This window comes from Aedes albopictus, chromosome 2 (assembly GCF_035046485.1).
Source record: "Aedes albopictus strain Foshan chromosome 2, AalbF5, whole genome shotgun sequence".
Lineage (NCBI taxonomy): Eukaryota > Metazoa > Arthropoda > Insecta > Diptera > Culicidae > Aedes > Aedes albopictus.
The window spans coordinates 12,803,786-12,822,861 of NC_085137.1; the positions used below are offsets into that span (position 1 = coordinate 12,803,786).

The window sequence follows — 19,076 nt, forward strand, 5'->3', positions numbered from 1 at the left end:
TTACCAGGGATTCCTTCAGGGGCTCATTCGGGGGTCCTATAGGGATTCTATCAGAAATTTCTGTCGGAACAGTTTTCTTTCATTCTTTCAAGATATTTAAAGGGATTCCTTTTGAGATTATTTCAAGGATAACTTCATTTTTTCTCCGGAAATTTCTTAGAATCCCAAGCAACACACATGGTTACAAAACAGTCACGGCAGCGCATGTAAGGATTACGCAGTAAGTCTGACTTCTTACACGCGCTGCCGTGACTGTTTTGTAATCATGTGTGTTGCTTGGGATTATTCCTTGCTTTTTTTCGTGGGATTCCCGTAGGGATGGTTCCCGGGGTGCGTTTATGGATTCCCTCCGGAATTCCTTGATTCTTCCCGAATTTGCTTTGAGAATTACTCCCACGATTCTTTCACAAATACTTTCGAACATTCCTTCCGGGATTCCTTTTTCAATTTCTCCCAGAATTACTTCCATCATTCTTTCAGCAGGTATCCCTTCCAAAACTAATTGTGGGATTCCTTCGGGGATTTTATCTGGATTCTTTCAGGGAGAGGTTATTCTGGGGATTATATCATTTCCATTGACTATACATGTCAATGGTTGCTCCTCCGTGATTGATCTGAGCTGGTACCAATTGCACTGAGATCCAAATTAATAAAGGCTGGGACACTCCACTTATTCTCAAAGTGCAATTTAAGCAGCTCATACATTTTTGATCAATAACGGCGCCGGCCACGTCTTTATAGCCAGTTGGAAAGGAAAAGGAATGTTAGAGTGTGCTGGTTGTTGCTACTATAGCACCTCTGCATCCCCACAACCAGCACGGACTGGGGAATTTGTTAGACGGAAAGGATGGGAGATCTGGGAGTCACCGTTGGGTCGGTGATGCGATCCATGGATAGGGGATATTTATAGCTTTCGTAAGGTGATAGATTGTGTGATGAATACTATGAAGGTCAAGCGACACAGTTCGCTTTGGTTGCATAACTTGTAGGCATTATATATACTGTGCTGTGGAAGTTGGAAGGAAGGGAAACGATGGCTATGAACATATGAACACATGAGCTGTATAGGGTGGGGCGGGGCAAGATGGGTCAGTGCCATTTTCGGGCGCATTACTCATGTTTTGATTATGTTAATAATTTTGTTAGATGACCAGCGTGAATATACAAAAGTTTGGGGCATTGATTGAAACATTATTCACTCTCATTGGAAATAAAAAATAAAATGGTTTTAGCCATTTTTCTTATGCGATACATTCCATATAATCTCCATATAAACGGCCGCGGGGCAAGATGAGTCACTTTCAATTTTGAACGTATTTTTGAAGCATTCAAAAGTTATTTATTTTTTATTACAAGACTATCTCATAAATGACTTCAATCAAACGGAATGAACGCTCAAAATTATAGCATAAAATTATGATAATTTTTTAGTGAAAACATTGATTTTCAAGTCGCCTTAGGACCACTCAAATCGTGAAGTTTTTTATATTCCAAATAGATTTATAAAATGTTTACTAGTAGCTCTTGTTTACTCAGTATGGATATGGAGCATATATGAATGCGGAACAAATCTTATATTTTGACGTTTTTCGTTGAGAAAATGTGAATTATTTAAAAGGTGACCCATCTTGCCCCGCACTTTTTTCACGGCGCAAAATCGATCACTTTTTAAAACTGCTTGTTTAACATCATATTTTGTGTTTAATGAACTTTTTATCGACTTTTAGCATAGCTAACTAGTGTATTAAAGAGTAGCGGACGAATACAAACCTATACGATTTGTATTTACAAAGTTATGGTGATCCATCCTTAGGTGACCCATCTTGCCCCGCCCCACCTTATGTAGAGAAGAGAGAGATAAAGTGGATAGGAAATGCAAAGTAGGATGAAAGGGACGGGCCAGGGATTGAACCCATGACCTTCTGCGTACGAATCAGAAGCGGTAGCCACTAGACCACCAAGCCCGTACTTGAAGTAACTCATGGAGAATCTCCCGAGAAAATCCCTCGGGATACTCTGGAAGAAATACGGAAACAATCTCTGGAGGAATTCGGGAACAAGAAAAACCCAGAGGAATGCATTCAGAAAACCGTTGCTGAATTTCTAAATCAATCTCCGAGGAAAATCGTGGACAAATCCATAGAGCAATCGTTGGATAAATTCATGAAGAAATCCATAGATGAATTTCTAAAGAATTCTTTGGAAGAATCTTATTGTGAAATTCCTAGAGAAATCTCGAAAGAAATTTCAAGAAGAATCTGCAGCAATTTCTACAGAAATCCCTGGAGGACTAGGGGAATTCTTGGAGTAATTACTGGAGGATCTTTGGGAATAACCATGCAGATACCCGTAGAGCGTGTCCTGTACAAATCACTGGAGAAACTCCTGTACGAGTCCCTAGAGGCATCCCTGAATAACTGTTTGGACGTTTTTTTGTGAAATTTATGGAGGAATCTCTAGAAAAATATTTGAATGCAATCCCTGTAGCAATTATTGTAATTCATACACAAAACCCTTGAGATATTGATAAACCAATCTCTAGAGGAACTCCTGGAGGAATCTCTCGATGACTTCATAAAAGAAGCCCTGAAGATCACTCAGGAAGATTCGCTTGTTGAATGCTTAATGGATACCCACCAACTCAACACATTCCTAGAGAAGTCTCTGAGAGAATCTTGGAAGATGGAGATATTTCAGGAGGAATTTTCGGATAAGGGGAGATAGGAAACTCGGAAAGGGGAATTCCATCAAAATTCCTGGAGTAATACCCAGAGGAATTTATTGTAGGATTCCTGGCGATATTTAAGGAGAAATTGTTCAAGAAATTCTTGGAGGGATCTGTAAAGCAACTTCTGGAGGTGTTTCTGGTGACTTGATAAAATCCCGAATTCTAAAAAGTGCATATTGTGGACGGTGTGGTAATCGATGGTTTACGTCTTCTTGCTAAAAAGTTGCTGATGGCTTAGATTTGATCTCATGGTCATCCACTCGTGATGCCAAAGTGCAACCTTCCAAACCACGAAACCCCGTCTTTAACCATCCTTTGTAGAATTAGTTAAGCATTCGCGAGACAGAAATAATGTTTGGCTTTTCCCTTTTTTACAGGTAAAAAATTGCCTAAAAACGAGGGTGCTGGACAGCAGCAAAACATAAGACCCACTCAGAACGAACAAAGTCGACAGAATAGCGGTTGCTGCAGCAAGTGATGTTATTCAGCTGGTAAGTTGGTTGTATTACGAACACATAAGTAACTATTAGACGCATGTGTACACAATATATCAACTATCAATATCAATATGCTGTGTTATTTATGAGGCTCTCTCTTCTATCGTTACAGCAAGCTTTTTGTTAATTGTAACAAATACCGAGGATGGTTTAAGGAAATTTGTCATTATGATGGTAGGAAGTAAGACCGATTCCAAACTAGTTATGCTATACTAAGAACAATAGTGAAAATGAAACAAAAAAATATTTCAGCAAACCCTACAACCTTAACACACATATACACAAAACAAAAACACATAGTGAAAGTAAAATCAGCAAACAATTCAAACAGATCTTAACACATATGGAAAAATGACTGTGAATCGTGGGAAGGACACAACAACACAGAACCAGACCAGTAAAATCCACACAAACTCACACAACCAACACAGCTAGATAAAAAGCATCTTCATAAAATGTTTGATGAAGTTGAAACGCAGATGAAGCAGGAAACCGGACAGATTGTGTAATTCCATTTGTTAGTTGACCTGAACAAACAGAAGGACCGGCAAAAGTTTATGAATATAACTTTATTGAAGAGAATTAAACACACAAAAACCAAAAATAGTGCAACTCATTCAAAAAGAAAGCAACACACTAAAAAACACAAACTATGACAGATAACCACCTCCCTTTTTCCGCATAGTTTTTCTTACGAATCCTTCTTTATTTTCCGCCTCGCAAGTCCATACAGTGAGGTGGGTTTGTTATTTTTGTCCCCTCAACCATCCCTCCCTAGCCCTTCCCTTCTAATATAACGAAATCTTCGTGGAAATATATTTATTGCTAAACTACAAACTTTAAATATATATTAATATATTTAATAAAAGAGAAGAATACAATATCCAATCTAGTAACGACAACAACCACACAAGGGTAAAGAATGATGTGCGAGCGAGGAGTGCAAGGGGGCAGAGTGGCGACAACGTCGAACGATTTCCCTCAACTAGAACACAATTTGCAAAGTAGGGAGTACCCCGTTTGGCAGAATGCTGCTTGGATTAGCTGTACCATTCAAAAATGGCTTCCACAAATCATGCTTTGTGCGAATGTTCACGTTATGGTGACTACTATATCAGTAATATGATGATACAGTGAATGATTATCATAATAGTTTATTGCAACTCGAAGAATCTTTTACAATATAAGATGTGAACTAAAGCTTGTAATGGTTACCATTGTTGGAACAAATACCATATGGTCGTATATGGTACCATGAATAGTGAAAACATATTTAGGAATCAAATGGAACAGGATAAACATCGTATTTACTATACCAGCTACCAGCTCTGTGTCTATGCAGAATTATGCCTAACGGAGTCCTCTTTGACAAAAGCGAGCACTTTTCCAACACGATGACGATGTGAGTATGTATAACTTATAGGAAACGACGTGGCAATGAAGGGTACGCTTTTTTGTATCTAACTGTAACGGATGAGAGAAGGATAAAGGATACACCCGTTTGTTAATTTTCTCCCATAGAACATTTTTTGTTTATTTTTATGGTAAAACGCAAATGCGGAAAAACATAGTGAAACAAATGTATGAAATTATGATAAATAGTTACGTACAATTTAGAAGGCAGTGGAGGCACGCCTAAATGGCATAACGTCGTTTGGCATAAGGATGGGTGCAGATTGACGTAAACATTACGTTTGTTTGTTGCGAAAGCAGCATTTCTGACAAATGTCCTTTATGTCCCATAGTTTTATGTGAAATGATGTCAAGCCATTGCGTTCTCCCTCGAAAAAAAAAATAACCAAGCAGTTGATTTACATCAAATAGAAGAAACAGTACTACTATTCTATAGATTCCAATGATTCTTGTATTCTGAGCGGATAGAGAAATCTAATAATTTTCGCCTAAGTTCTGTAGTAGCATTTAAAAAGCTTGCACTGTCTTCCCAAGGGACAATTTCATGTCTAATGGACTTGAAGAGATTCCAACAACCGTCATATAGCTAATTCAGGTTTTATGGTGGCTGTTTAATCCTCTTTACAGATGAGCGGACATTGAATTGTCGCTTGGGTCACCTCTAGTGTCGTTTCGCCGACAAATGCTTCGATGAATGCCTGTCTGTATGTCGCTATAAATGTTGTATCACCAGCTGCTGCAGTAAAACACAATTTTCTTCTCATTTTTTGGATAACGGACAACTTTCGGCGAAACGGCATTAGAGATGATCGAGCTTAGCTTGTAAAAACACCCGTCACTTTGAATCTTGTCACAAAACTTTTTCCTGTTTCCCCCTATTTTTAGAACGTTTCAGTTTTTACACAAACCACGAACCCCCTTTCAAAACTAGGTAAACAACTACGGAAATTGTTGAAATCAAAATTCAAGCGATATCAGATGTGTGTGATTAGCTAAAAATGTATGAGTTAATAAGAAATGTCCTCCCTCCCTATATTTGTATGAAAGAATTATGATCAAATATTTATTTCAGCGCCCTAATCAGCGCTGACCCTAATTCGAATTGATATAATTGACACAAAGATTTAACTGATGTGAGATTCGTTTTTATCTCCCACAACTGAACAAAAGAGATATTTTTTTCTTTGTTACATTTCGCCTATTCTGTGTAGTGATAATACAGTAAACGGTAAAACAAAAAAGCAGTGTAATATTTGATCCTAAACAAAACAAAAACCTGCAAAAAGCGGAGAACAAAATGAAAGTAAAACACAAGAAAGAAGAAGATAATACAGTTTGAGCATGTAATAACCGACATTCCTTTTTTAAAAATCGAATTGAAATTAGCGAAATGAGAAAAAAAGAAGAAAAAGAAAATCGCAACACAATACACACACACTCACACATAAATTGATGTGCGAGAAGGAATACCTACACACTTGTAATTGAGCAGGAGTACACACCGTGGACAAAACAAGTAAACGTCAATAGAGGAACATTTGAACACGAGGTAAATGAAAACTGAAAATCCAAAAAAACGACTGGTTTTCTCCATTCTTGGAACGAAAAAGAACATCCTGAGTTATAATCATGTAGTCATTGGATTCATTATTTTTTTTTTTTTAGAATTTTACAAACCATCCAATCCAAAGGTTTCTTTAGAATTTCTCAAGAAACAAAAAAAAACATTCTTTTGCATTTTTGAAGGTTTTTTACGATTGCTTTCGAGAATTTCATTCGAAGTTAAAAAAAATTACCGTATCAATCTTCAGAAATATGCCTTCATTAATTCATCCAGTAGGGTGGGGCGGGGCAAGATAGGTCAGTGCCATTTTCGGGCGCATTACTCATGTTTTGATTATGTTAATAATTTTGTTAGATGACCAACATGAATATACAAAAGTTTGGGGCCTTGATTGAGAAATTATTCACTCTCATTGGAAAATATAATGGTTTTTAGCCATTTTTCTTATGCGGTACATTCCATATAATCTCCATATAAACGGCCGCGGGGCAAGATGGGTCACCTTCAATTTTGAACGTATTTTTGGAGCATTCAAATTTTATTTATTTTTTTATTACAAGACTATCTCATAGACGACTTCAATCAAGCGGAATGAACTCTCAAAATTATAACATAAAATTATGATATTTTTTTAGTGAAAACATCGATTTTCAAGTCGCCTTTGGACCACTCAAATCGTAAAGTTTTTTATATTCCAAATAAATTTATAAAATGTTTACTAGTGGCTCTTGTTTACTCAGTATGGATATGGAGCATATATGAATGCGGAGCAAATCTTATATTTTGACGTTTTTCGTTGAGAAAATGTGAATTACATAAAAGGTGACCCATCTTGCCCCGCACTTTTTTCACGGCGCAAAATCGATCACTTTTTAAAACTGTTTGTTTAACATCATATTTTGTATTTATTGAACTTTTTATCGACTTTTAGCATAGCTAATTACTGTATTAAAGAGTAGCGGACGAATACAAATCAATACGATTTGTATTTACAAAGTTATGGTGATCCATCCATAGGCGACCCATCTTGCCCCGCCCCACCCTAAATGGTGTTGTAGGTTGCAGTGGGATTAAAAACCGTCTGGTTTGGTTGGAAAATGAACAGAGACTGAAGAAAATTTATTTGAACTAAGATTACATGATTGCTTTGATTAATTTCAAATTATTTGTAGGTTGCTTCGTTGCACGTGATTTGAGTCGCCGCACAACACTCCTCCTCAACGAAGCGAACGGTTAACGCTCGGCGCCGAGGTTGCCACGGACTCCGATTGCGTCACGGTGTCGCTCCAACTTCACACGTTCCAACGGCTTGGTCATCAGATCGGCTTCCATCTTGTCGGTCGATAGATACTGCAAGCCGATGATACCTTGCTGCTGGAGATCCCGGGTGAAGGCATGTTTGGTGTCGATGTGCTTGGACCTTTTCTGCAACCGATCCGATTCGACCATCTTGATGCAGGATTGGTTGTCCTCCCACACAACGGTCGGAGAAGCTGGTTTCTCGTTGAGTTCGTCCAGAAGCTTCCGCATCCACAGCAATTCCTGGCATCCCTCGGCGAGAGCCACGAACTCGGCTTCTGTGGAAGAAAGTGCAACGCAGGTTTGCTTGCGAGTGCCCCAACTTACCAGCCCGCCACCGAACTTGATCAGGAATCCGGAGTTGGATTTTCGGTCCGCTTCATCGCCGGCCCAATCAGCATCGACGAAACACTCCAGATCTTCGTTTCCGGATCCCAAGTGAAGACACAAGTCCTTCGTCGATTTGAGGTACCTCAATACCCGTTTCGCCTCGGTCCAGTCCCGATTGGTTGGCTTGGATACCTTTCTGCCGAGTAGCGATGTGCTGAGGCAGATGTCCGGTCGAGAGTTGACCGCAACGTATAGCAAACTGCCCACCAAGCTGCGGTACGATTCGTTGGTAGGCAGCTCTTCCTCCTCCTTTTGCTTTACGTAAGCAGGGTCGAGTGGAATTTTGGACGGTTTTGCGTTTTCGTGCCCGAACCGCTCCACGATCCTGTCGATGTACCCGGCTTGATTGAGGGTGTAGTGTCCGTCTTGCTTGTCAATGCGGATTCCGAGAAACAGCCGTAGTTCTCCCAGACTTGAAAACTTGAACTGCTTCGCCAGTGCCTTGGTAATCGCTTCAAATTCACGCTTCGAATGGCAACATACCAACATGTCGTCGACGTATATTAGTATGTAGCTTCGCTTGCCGTTGTTCTCCTTCACGTACAGGCAGGGGTCGGACGACGACGGATGGAACCCCATTCTCTTGAACGTGTCGTCTATTTTCCGGTTCCAGACACGAGCCGACTGCTTCAGCCCGTAGATGCTGCGTTTCAACCGGCATACCTTCTCGCCCGTCTTGAGTCCTGGTGGTGGTCGCATGTACACTTCTTCCTTCAGATCGGCGTACAGATAGGCGGTCTTGATGTCCAAGTGCTGTACCAACATGTCGTCTCGACTGGCGATGGTCAGCAGCGTGCGAAGGGTGGTTTGCCGCGCGACAGGCGCAAACACCTCATCATAGTCCGTGCCATACTGTTGGGTGAAACCTTGTGCGACCAACCTGGCCTTGTACCGCACCGTGTTTCCGCTTTCGTCCTGCTTCTTTTTGAACGTCCACTTGCATCCAACGGTCTTCCTTCCGGGTGGCAGTGGAACCAGCTCCCACGTTTGGTGCTCCTCCAACGATTGGATTTCTTCCTTCATCGCTTCCTGCCATGCTTCCTTCTCCGGACATTGGATTGCTTCGGTGTAGCTTCGGGGTTCAGCTACGGAATTACTCGTCACGCTAGTGACTTCTCGGTAACGCTCCGGCAGGATTCCCTTCGTGGTTCTAGTGGATCTTCGCGGTTCAATCGGTGTTTCGATGTTCACAGTCGCTTCGTCGTCGCTGTCAGTGAACTCTTCATCTGTACCGCCAGCAGCAGTATCGTAGCCGTCGCCGTCGTCGTCTTCACTTTGATCGGGACCAGTGACCTCCTTCGCTGGTGTATTCACTACGTTGGGTTTCAGTGTCGATTGGAACTCGACCGTATTCTCCTCCTGGACGTTTTCGGTGGGCTCTTCTTGTTCGCCCCCGACAAACCTTGCATCCCGGCTGATGTACACCATCCGCGTCGTCTTGTCCAGGAACCGGTAGGCCTTGTGCTCTTGGGAATATCCGACGAATATCAGCTTCTGAGCCGTCGGGTGGAACTTCTTCCTCTTCTGCTTCGAAATGTGCACCCATGCACGGGATCCGAATACTTGGAGATGGCTTACGTCCGGCTTCTGGTTGTACCACAATTCGTACGGCGTGACAGTAACGGATCGTGATAGGGAAATGTTCTGCAGGTATACCGCAGTGCTCACCGCTTCCGCCCAGTAGCATTGTTCCAGTCCGGCATCGAATAGCAGGCACCTGCTCATCTCGACGAGGTAACGGTTCCGTCGCTCTGCTACACCGTTTTGTTGCGGACTGTAGGCCGCCGTAAATTGTGCCTTGATGCCTTCTCGTCGGTAGAATGAACGAAGTCGCTCGCTGGTGTACTCTCCTCCTTGATCTGAGCGCACCACTTTCGGTTTACGACCAAATTGGGTTTTGGCCGCCTCCACGAACTCGATGATCTTGTCCGGTACTTCCGACTTCTCCTTCAGCAGGTACAGCACGCAGAACCTCGAAAAATCGTCGATAATGGTTAGAAAATATCGTTTTCCACTTACCGACGGGACTTCCACCGGACCGCACACGTCCGTGTGCACGAGATCCAGGGGCGCCTTCGAACGAGATTTCGATTCCTTCGGAAAAGGCGTGCGGGTGCTCTTCGCCTTGCAGCAGCATTCACACGGCTCGTTCACTTCGCATTTTCGGATCTGCAATCCGTCGACCAGGTTCCGTTTCTCCATTTGGTTGATGGCGTGGGGATCACGGTGCCCAAGCTTCCGATGCCACTCATGCTTGCAGTCCTTCGAATGCTTTCCGTCAGCCAGGAGGATGACTTCACTTGGTTGCTTGAGGTAGTACAGACCTTGTTTGAGCGTTGCCATGGCAGCGGTTTGGTTGCCATGCATCACCCGGCAACCGTTGATGTCGAAAATAACAGTTGCATTTTTCTGCGCCAGCGACGGAACAGACAAAAGGTTCATCGCCAACGTGGGTGTGTACAACGCTTTGGACAGCCTCATCTCGGTTTGCTTACCCGTGTCATCGTAGCACTGGATCACGCCGGGACCTTCTCCTTCCACGCTCGCTTTCTTCCCGTCGGCCAACGTCACGTGCTTGACTTCACTCTCGTGCAATTCTAGGAAGAAATCTCGGTTCGCGACGGTGTGGCTTGTCGCGCCCGAGTCCACGATCCAAGGCTTGGTTCCGTCTTCAGTTTCGCTTCCGCAGGCCAGAAACGCAAACGACACGGTGCTATCCTGTCTCGGTGTAGGCTTCCCCGGTTTACCTGGCTTCGTTTCCTTCTCGTTGTCCCGTTGGTATTGGCGGCATTCCTTCTGAATGTGGCCCACCTTCTTACAGTAGTGGCAGGCCAGCGGCTTCTTCTTCTTCCCTGGTCCAACTTTCATCGCGGAATCCGAACCGGAACTTTGCTTCTTCGCTGCTTCGTCCAGAAGTTTCCGCTTAACAAGCTCCAGGGTAAGTTCGTCGTCCGAACGGCTTTCGAGGGCGGTAGTCAGCGTGTCGTACGAGCTTGGCAGGCTTCTCAGGATCATCGCGACCATGAGGTTTTCCTCCAGCTGCTGTCCGGCATTCGCCAGGCTACTGAACAGCTCCTCCATGCCGAAGATGTGCTCCGCCATATCCTCGCCTTCTGAAAAACGTTTGTCGCAGATTCGCTTCAACAGCGAGACCTTCGACGTTAGACTGACCTTCTGGTGGTGGTTCTGGAGGGCCGTCCATGCTTCCTTTGCGGTTGTCGATGACCGGATCAACGGGTGTTGATTGTCCTCGATCAGTAACCCGATGGTTGCCCTGGCCTTGGCGTCTCCAGCGGACCAAACTGCATCCGATTCCGTTGCTGGTTTCTCACCTGGTGTCACGTAACGCCACAGCTCCTCCCGTACCAGCAAAAGTTCCACCTTGAAGCGCCAGCTTGAATAATTGGCGTTGTTCAGCTTTTGCAGGCTGAATCGGCTTCCGTCCATTTTGCTTCTAGAATTGAAAAAATTCTCCTCGCAGGCCCATAACCTGTTGTAGGTTGCAGTGGGATTAAAAACCGTCTGGTTTGGTTGGAAAATGAACAGAGACTGAAGAAAATTTATTTGAACTAAGATTACATGATTGCTTTGATTAATTTCAAATTATTTGTAGGTTGCTTCGTTGCACGTGATTTGAGTCGCCGCACAACAAATGGTACCTTCTGAAATTCCTCGAAATATTTCCTCATATGTTATAACATCACATTTGGCAGACTCCCAACACGAAATTGATTAAGAAAGTGTAAAACTCGTTGAAGGCGTAAGGATGCTAGTACGCTGGGTCAACAAGAACTTGAAAGTTCTAACAACGTTCTCAGTAGCATCTTAAGCAGCTTTCAAGTTGCTGAAGAGGCTAAAAATGAGCCTTGCCAGAGTGAAAAGTTCCAGCTAGGCTTATTATTAGCCTCTTAAGCAACCAGAATGTTCCATTCGGAACTTCATCCGAACTTCATGTAACTTGAAAATAGATTTTGTCATGGGAAGCGCAAATTTTGGTTACTTGGGCCGTGTTGTATCTTTTAGTTGGATGCTGTCCTGCTGATAAGCCCGAGGAATGCTTTCAACTCTGTTGAGTTAGTCGGCGCGGCGGTTTTGCTTCCTGAATTGCCTGGATCTTTTCAGGGTTTGGTAAAAGACCCAGTGTGATATCCGAATATCCTACAAAATGTAGTGTTCTCTTGGTGGTGGTTGGAACAATAATGATTTATTAGATACAGTTAAATGTCAATGATACAATTCATGGTTACTACGATCCTACAATCTTTCCCTTTTTTATACTTCTATCAAATATTTCTATATCTAATACTTGTTAATATTGAATAAGATCTTCATTGTCTATATACATATACAGTGAACATTCAGTCCAGATTCCTGACCAACCGGTTGTGAAGAAGTGTGGTCCTCAAGTTAATTAATTCGACCGTCATCCAGAACCAAAGTGACATGTGCGTTTCTTCTTCCGCCTGCTGTTTAACGAATGGGAAGTATCTGAAATGATGATTGAAATAATAGGGAATTCGACTTGGATATGAAGGAACTGTAATAAAATCAAATCAGCCATTATGTTAGCTTGTTAGTAATACAGCTGTCATATCTTCCAGTTTCTTGTTTTCCTGAGCCATCTATGTTAACAATTTCCTTGTGGTTTCATTTTTGTAATATTTTCTTCTCTTTTAATAATTTTGAAGTCTTGATACGTTTCTTATGTAACGACTCAAAATATTCATTCAGATCGAAACTTAAATCCAGTCATCCTTGGTTTATTTCTAAATATTGTTGTGCCATAGAAGTATAGCTCTATTTATACATAACAGCTACTCCATTTATACATGAGTAGTAATTATTTTTTTCTGTTAAAGTGTATACCTTAAACTCTGTTTCATTCTAATAGAAATTTGTGTTTTGGTGATTTCGTGAATGATAATAGTTTCTTCAATTTATCTATGACCAGCTTGCCAGCAGGCGGTTATATCCAAAATAATTTTAGTGACTAGTGATAAGTGTGAAACTATGTATGTTGCATGAACAAGATGTTCAAGTATGCCCTTTCAAGTTACAGGTTTTAGGATGTTTCGTAAATTTAAAACTTGTACCCTATCTTAAACTGATCATTGTTTAAGGTGACATATTTCTATAATGCGAAATATGTTCGATTTTTCTATGTACACATATCCAATTGTATGGAGTGTTGTAAAGTTCACATAAGAATTTAATCTTCCAGGACGCAAGCCATCAAGCAATGAAACTGCTACGCGCTCGGGTTGTGTTGAACCACAGACAAACAGACGTAACACTCTTCAAAACGACTTGGCACATGCATTTAACAATCAATTCAAATTTCATTTGATTTGCGCGAGTCTTCCACCAGAGGCGCTAGTGCTCGATCGTTTTGACGTTTGTCAGTGTACACGTTGCTGAATGATGCAAACGAAAATTACAACCGATTTATGTAGTAGTGTGCGTGTTAGACAAACGTCTTGTTGAAATCCATCATGGCTGACAGTGTCTCGCGCGGTTCTTCCAACAGGTGGCAGTGTGCTCATGAAATAGATACCAGGCAAAAATTTTTGATGAACTTCCTCTAAAAGCTACGTCTGTTTGTCTGTGGTTGAACTTTTTACAACAGCGCGCATGCTGAAGGGTTAATGGAGCATTGTCATTTTAATTTTAAGCATTTTCAAGAGCTGTATACTGTATGTGAATTTGATTTTCGCCTACATCTGGGTTATATGTGTGATATGCGTCTTATTTTTGAATAGGTAAAACACTATAAGCTTCACACTGCACGTTAACGTTCCAATTTATACATCACTAATGAATGATAATCGTCTTACCGTCATTTGCTTTGTACTTACGCAGTGTTGTTATTCTTTTGGTTCACATGTATGCTTATCCAGGTAACCGATATGGTTTATTTATAAAGTAGAGCTTGCTGCATTTCCCTTCGATTTCGCTTAATACGTCTTCTGTCTTGGAAAGTAATACATCTGCTGCTGAACTAGCATGCGATAAATCAGCTCAAGCTAAAATTATTCAATGGAAATATTTCAACCATATATACATTGATCAGTAAATATATTTTCACAGAGTAAAAAAAATTCACATCGAGATGTTCCATGAAGTGATCTCGTCTTCTGTACTTTGGGTTCCTCATGTTTACAGTTCTACAAATAAAGTCCGAGTCGTATATATTGTGAATAACCTGGGTTGGAACTGGATGAGAACACAGTTTCGACCCCAACCCGACTTAGGTTTCGCTTGTATACTAAAGTTTGTTTGACGTTGTTTGTTTACACATTTTCCGCCAATCCAGTTCCAACCCAGGTTAAAAAAGAAAAACGGCATATATTTCCACCACTTTACTCTCGAGCTCTCATTCACACTTCTACACTCTGTCGATCGCTGACCATGAATCCCCTCTCTTCCCAACTGTGCCTACTTCGATGCTGTCTCTTAATGCTATAGGATAGACCCTACAGACCCTGTTCCGTCACAATATGACCAAGGTAGAGTAACTCTTCAACAAATAATTTGCACTTTTTGAGGTTCACTTTAATGTTAGCTTTGTTCAATCTGTCTAATACGAGTAATAATTTGTTGTGACAGTAATCAAAATCAACACATCGTCAAGATAGCAAAAACAAAATCAAGGCCTTCTAAAATCGTGTCCATGGTCTGCAGGAATATTGCAGCACTTCAGGATGCCCCGTGGGATGCCCCCTGAGGTAGTCGATAAGCTGTAGTCAAATCAAGGGCACAACACACTTTACATCCCGCTATAGAAGTAAAAGGATCATTGTTGTGACTCCATACTCGATAAATAGACGAAGAAGCTTCTCAACGATTGTAGTACGAAAAATAAATGAGATGATCGTAAACCACGAACCAGAACGGTCTTTTTATTTCTTTCTTAAAAAATCATATAACCCGTAGCTTCCGGGAAGGTAAGCCCAGCTCCCTCGGTTAGTGGGTTGGTATCAGGCCCTGCCAGCCAGCCGTAAAAAAGACTAGCACCGAAAAATCAACAAGAGAAGAATGCGAACCGATACCAATGCCGACAACCACAGCGATGAAAAGGGACTTGCGATTGGAAGCTCGGTACGTGAACTGCAGATCTCTCAACTTCATCGGGAGCACCCGCATACTCGCCGATATACTGAAAGACCGCGGGTTCGGAATCGTAGCGCTGCAGGAGGTGTGTTGGACAGGATCTATGGTGCGAACGTTTAGATGTAATCATACTATCTACCAGAGTTGCGGTAACACACGTGAGCTGGGAACAGCTTTTATATGATGGGCGACATGCAGAAGAGGCGCGTGATCGGTTGGTGGCCGATCGACGAAAGAATGTGCAGCTTGAGGGCCGATTCTTCAACATCAGCATAATAAACGTGCACAGCCCTCACTCCGGAAGCACTGATGATGATAAAGACGCATTTTACGCGCAGCTCGAACGCGAGTACGACCGCTGCCCAAACCACGACGTCAAGATCATCATAAGGGACCTAAACGCTCAGGTAGGCCAGGAGGAGGAATTCAGACCGATGATTGGAAAATTCAGCGCCCACCAGCTGACGAACGAAAATGGCCTACGCTTCATCGATTTCGCCGCCTCCAAGAAAGTGGCCATTCGTAGCAACTTTTTCCAGCACAGCCTCCCGTATCATTACACCTGGAGATCATGACAACAAACGGAATCGCAAATCGACCACGTTCTGATTGATGGACGGCACTTCTCCGACATTATAGATGTCAGGACCTATTGTGGCGCTAATATCGACTATGATCACTACCTGGTGATGGTTAAACTGCGCCCAAAACTCTCCGTTATTAACAATGTACAGTACCGGCGGCCGCCCCGGCACGATCTAGAGCGACTGAAGCAACCGGATGTCGCTACCGCATACGCACAGAATCTCTAAGCAGCGTTTCCGGACGAGGGTGTCAAAGCAGCCATCAACAACGCAGTCGAGAGCACTATCGGGTACGTAGAACAGAGTCGACGAAACGATTGGTTCGACGAGGAGTGCAAAGCGGTTCTGGAGGAGAAGGATTCAGCGCGGGCGGTAATGCTGCAGTATGAAACCCGACAGAATGTGGAGCGATACAGACAGAAGCGGAAGCAGCAGACCCGTCTCTTCCGGGAGAAAAAGTGTCGCCTGGAAAAAGCGGAGAGCGAGGAAATGGAACTGCTGTGCAGCGCTGTTATTGGTCGTGAGCTTTCCATGACGATGAACAAGTAGGCCCTTTCATCGTCACAAGACAAAACGAGTATTCACGCACTTCGTCATGTCATTTTGCAATGATCAAGCGTCATGACGGAAACTTTCATATTGTTTTGAAATTAAAATTTTCACCTGGTCCAAGCAAATTTAGGCTAGCCGTTGAATTTAACAGATAGAGAAGACATACATTCATGCGTTGACGAATTTAAACAATGTCAAAATCCATGAATGTTGTAGTAATTGCCTTGGCCTTGTTTACCATCATGTCACGCTTCGTCATGACAGAAAAATGAGCGAATATTGTTAGACTCTCTTGGTCATTGTCTCCCGATTCGATGACATTGAGAGAGGCTCTTCTGTAAAATTCGCATGACGACCCGTGTTGACGCTGGCGCTTTCCAAGCCTGCTGCTGTGCCGTTCACAAGAAATACGCAAGTTCTACCAGAAGCTCAACGCATCCCGCTACGTGCCGCAGGCCGAAATCTGCTGGGATAAGGACGGGAGCCTCCATACGGACAAACGTGAGGTGATTGAAAGGTGGAAGCAGCACTTCGACGAACACCTGAATGGCGAAGAGAATGTAGGCACGGGGGATCAAGGCAGCGGAGGATATGACTGACTACATATGTTGGCGCAGCAGAGGACGGGAACGAACCAACTCCCACGCTGAGGGAAATTAAGGATGCCATCCACCAGGTCAAAAACAACAATGCGGCTGGCAAGGACGGTATCGCAGCAGAACTCAAAACTGGGCCCGGAAAAGTTGGCCACCTGTCTGCACCAGTTAGTAGTCAAGATCTGGGAATCCAAACAGCTACCGGAGGAGTGGAAGGAAAGGATAATCTGTCGCATCCACAAGAAAGGCGACAACCCGCATAAAAATTTACAGTATCCAATACAGTACGAACCATTTTGCAACCAATCATTTTAATGTCACCTATTTGTTATACATTCCACGTACGCTCTACTTATTACGATACAATGCCAATGCGACAGTTAGTACTATTGTTACATTAGTCAATGATGTCCATTTATTGTTTGGAATAATCCCACTGTACCGAACATCAATTTAACCATAACTTTTGATGTTCGTTCCCGACATCGGTCTGCCAACCCATCACGCACAGAAAAATTGGCAGCCATGTTTTGTTTACAAAAAAATCTTTCCTACGGAAATTTGCTTCGTGTTTTTAGTTGATAATAAGCTTAAAGAATAATTTTGGCACAAGCAGTGATGGTGAACTAGGTGGAGGTAAGTGTTTTATATTGTTAGTGGTAGTCATAAATGTACAAATGTTGAATAATTTGCAGCAGCAAGAGCATCGTGCACGCCAGTACCAGATCGGCAGAAATCCTTGGATGTTCCTTGGGATGTTCCTTCCTGGCGAGTTCGCGTGAGAGCAACTGCATTAGCGATAAGACAAGTATCCGGCACTTGATCCGGCAGGGCTTTCGCCAACATATTTCAACCTTTCTTCATCGCCTGTTTAGCCGTCGATTCCAAACAGCTCGACTTTTGTTTCAGTGAAATTGAAGAAATTTATAAGAATATTGTGTAGAGTGTTATCAGTTGCCAGAGAATATGTTGAGCCTTTATGTATTTAAGGCTTGTCTGTGATATTTTTAATAAATTTATAAAATGATTCGACGAAAGGGTGTTTTAATATATTTTTTTTTACAAAATGAAGAAAAAACAAAATCCATTGCTAACCACACCACGTACTGTTGTTTGTTATTGTAATATTGTTATCGTACCATAGTTCCAACTTTCCAGTAGTAAATTTTTCAACCATATTGGATATGCTTTCATTACGGTGAGCGAATCAAATTTCTATGAAAAAAATGCCATTTTGAAACGGTAAACATTCTTAACGACCCGTTGTTCGTATGGTCGGATCTTCAAAAACATCACTCATTACAGTCAGAACATTATTCAGCAATGGTCGTCTTACGGTCGAGTGTACCATTTTGATTATGGTTGAGGATGGACCATAAACCATAACTGGTGTTGTTTTGGTGTGGTTTTGATTTATGCGGGAAGTTAATGTGTGAGAACTTTCAAGCGATCGCCATTTTAAATGCCGCCTACAAAGTGCTATCCCAGATTATCTTCCGTCGTCTTTCACCTAAAGTAAATGAGTTCGTGGGAAGTTACCAAGCCGGTTTCATCGACGGGTCGACAACGGATCAGATCTTCACCGTACGGCAAATCCTCCAGAAATGCCGTGAATACCAGGTCCCAACGCACCACCTGTACATCGACCGCACAGAGCTAATCATGGACGAGAACAGCTTTCCCGGGAAGCTTACCAGACTGATAAGAGCAACGATGGACGGTGTGCAGAACAGCGTAAGGATTTCGGGTGAACTATCCAGTTCATTCGAATCTCAACGGGGACTACGAAAAGGTGATGGACTTTCCTGCCCTCTTATTCAACATCGTCCTGGAAGGTGTTATGCGACGAGCCGGGCTCAACAGCCGAGGTAGGATCTTCACGAAATCCGGCCAATTTGTCTGTTTTTTTTTTGTTCTTTCGTCAGGCTAAGACCATGGGTAATTTGTCTGTTTTGCAGATGACATGACTATTATTGCTAGAACATTTGGAACGGTGGCAGAACTGTACACCCGCCTGAAACGTGAAGCAGCAAAGGTCGGACTGTTGGTGAATACGGCTAAGACAAAGTACATGCTGGGAGGTGGGACTGAGCGAGACAGGACAAGCCTTGGCAGCAATGTTACGATAGACGGGGATACTTTCGAGGTGGTAGAAGAATTCGACTACCTCGGTTCCTTGCTTACGGCTGACAATAACGTGAGCCGTGAAATACGAAGGCGCATCATCAGTGGAAGTCGTGCCTACTACGGGCTCCAGAAGAAACTGCGGTCAAAAAAGATTCGCCCCGCACCAAATGTACCATGTACAAGACGCTAATAAGACCGGTGGTTCTCTACGGACAC

General features: G+C 42.7%; 1 protein-coding gene across 5 annotated transcripts in view; it reads left to right on the forward strand.

The window, feature by feature from the left end:
* LOC109429880 (ras-related protein Rab-5B) overlaps positions 1-6,054 on the forward strand; it is a 47,272-nt gene extending 41,218 nt beyond the window's left edge. For 4 of the 5 annotated variants that reach the window (XM_019705865.3, XM_019705868.3, XM_019705866.3 and 1 more), the window contains exons 5-6: positions 3,106-3,219; positions 3,338-6,054. In XM_019705865.3, coding sequence (XP_019561410.1) covers positions 3,106-3,206 — 101 coding nt within the window. In that variant the 3' untranslated portion in view covers positions 3,207-3,219; positions 3,338-6,054. The remainder of the gene's footprint in view (positions 1-3,105; positions 3,220-3,337) is intronic. The other variant, XR_002134833.3, reaches the window with a different exon arrangement.
* Positions 6,055-19,076: the final 13,022 nt, after the last annotated feature.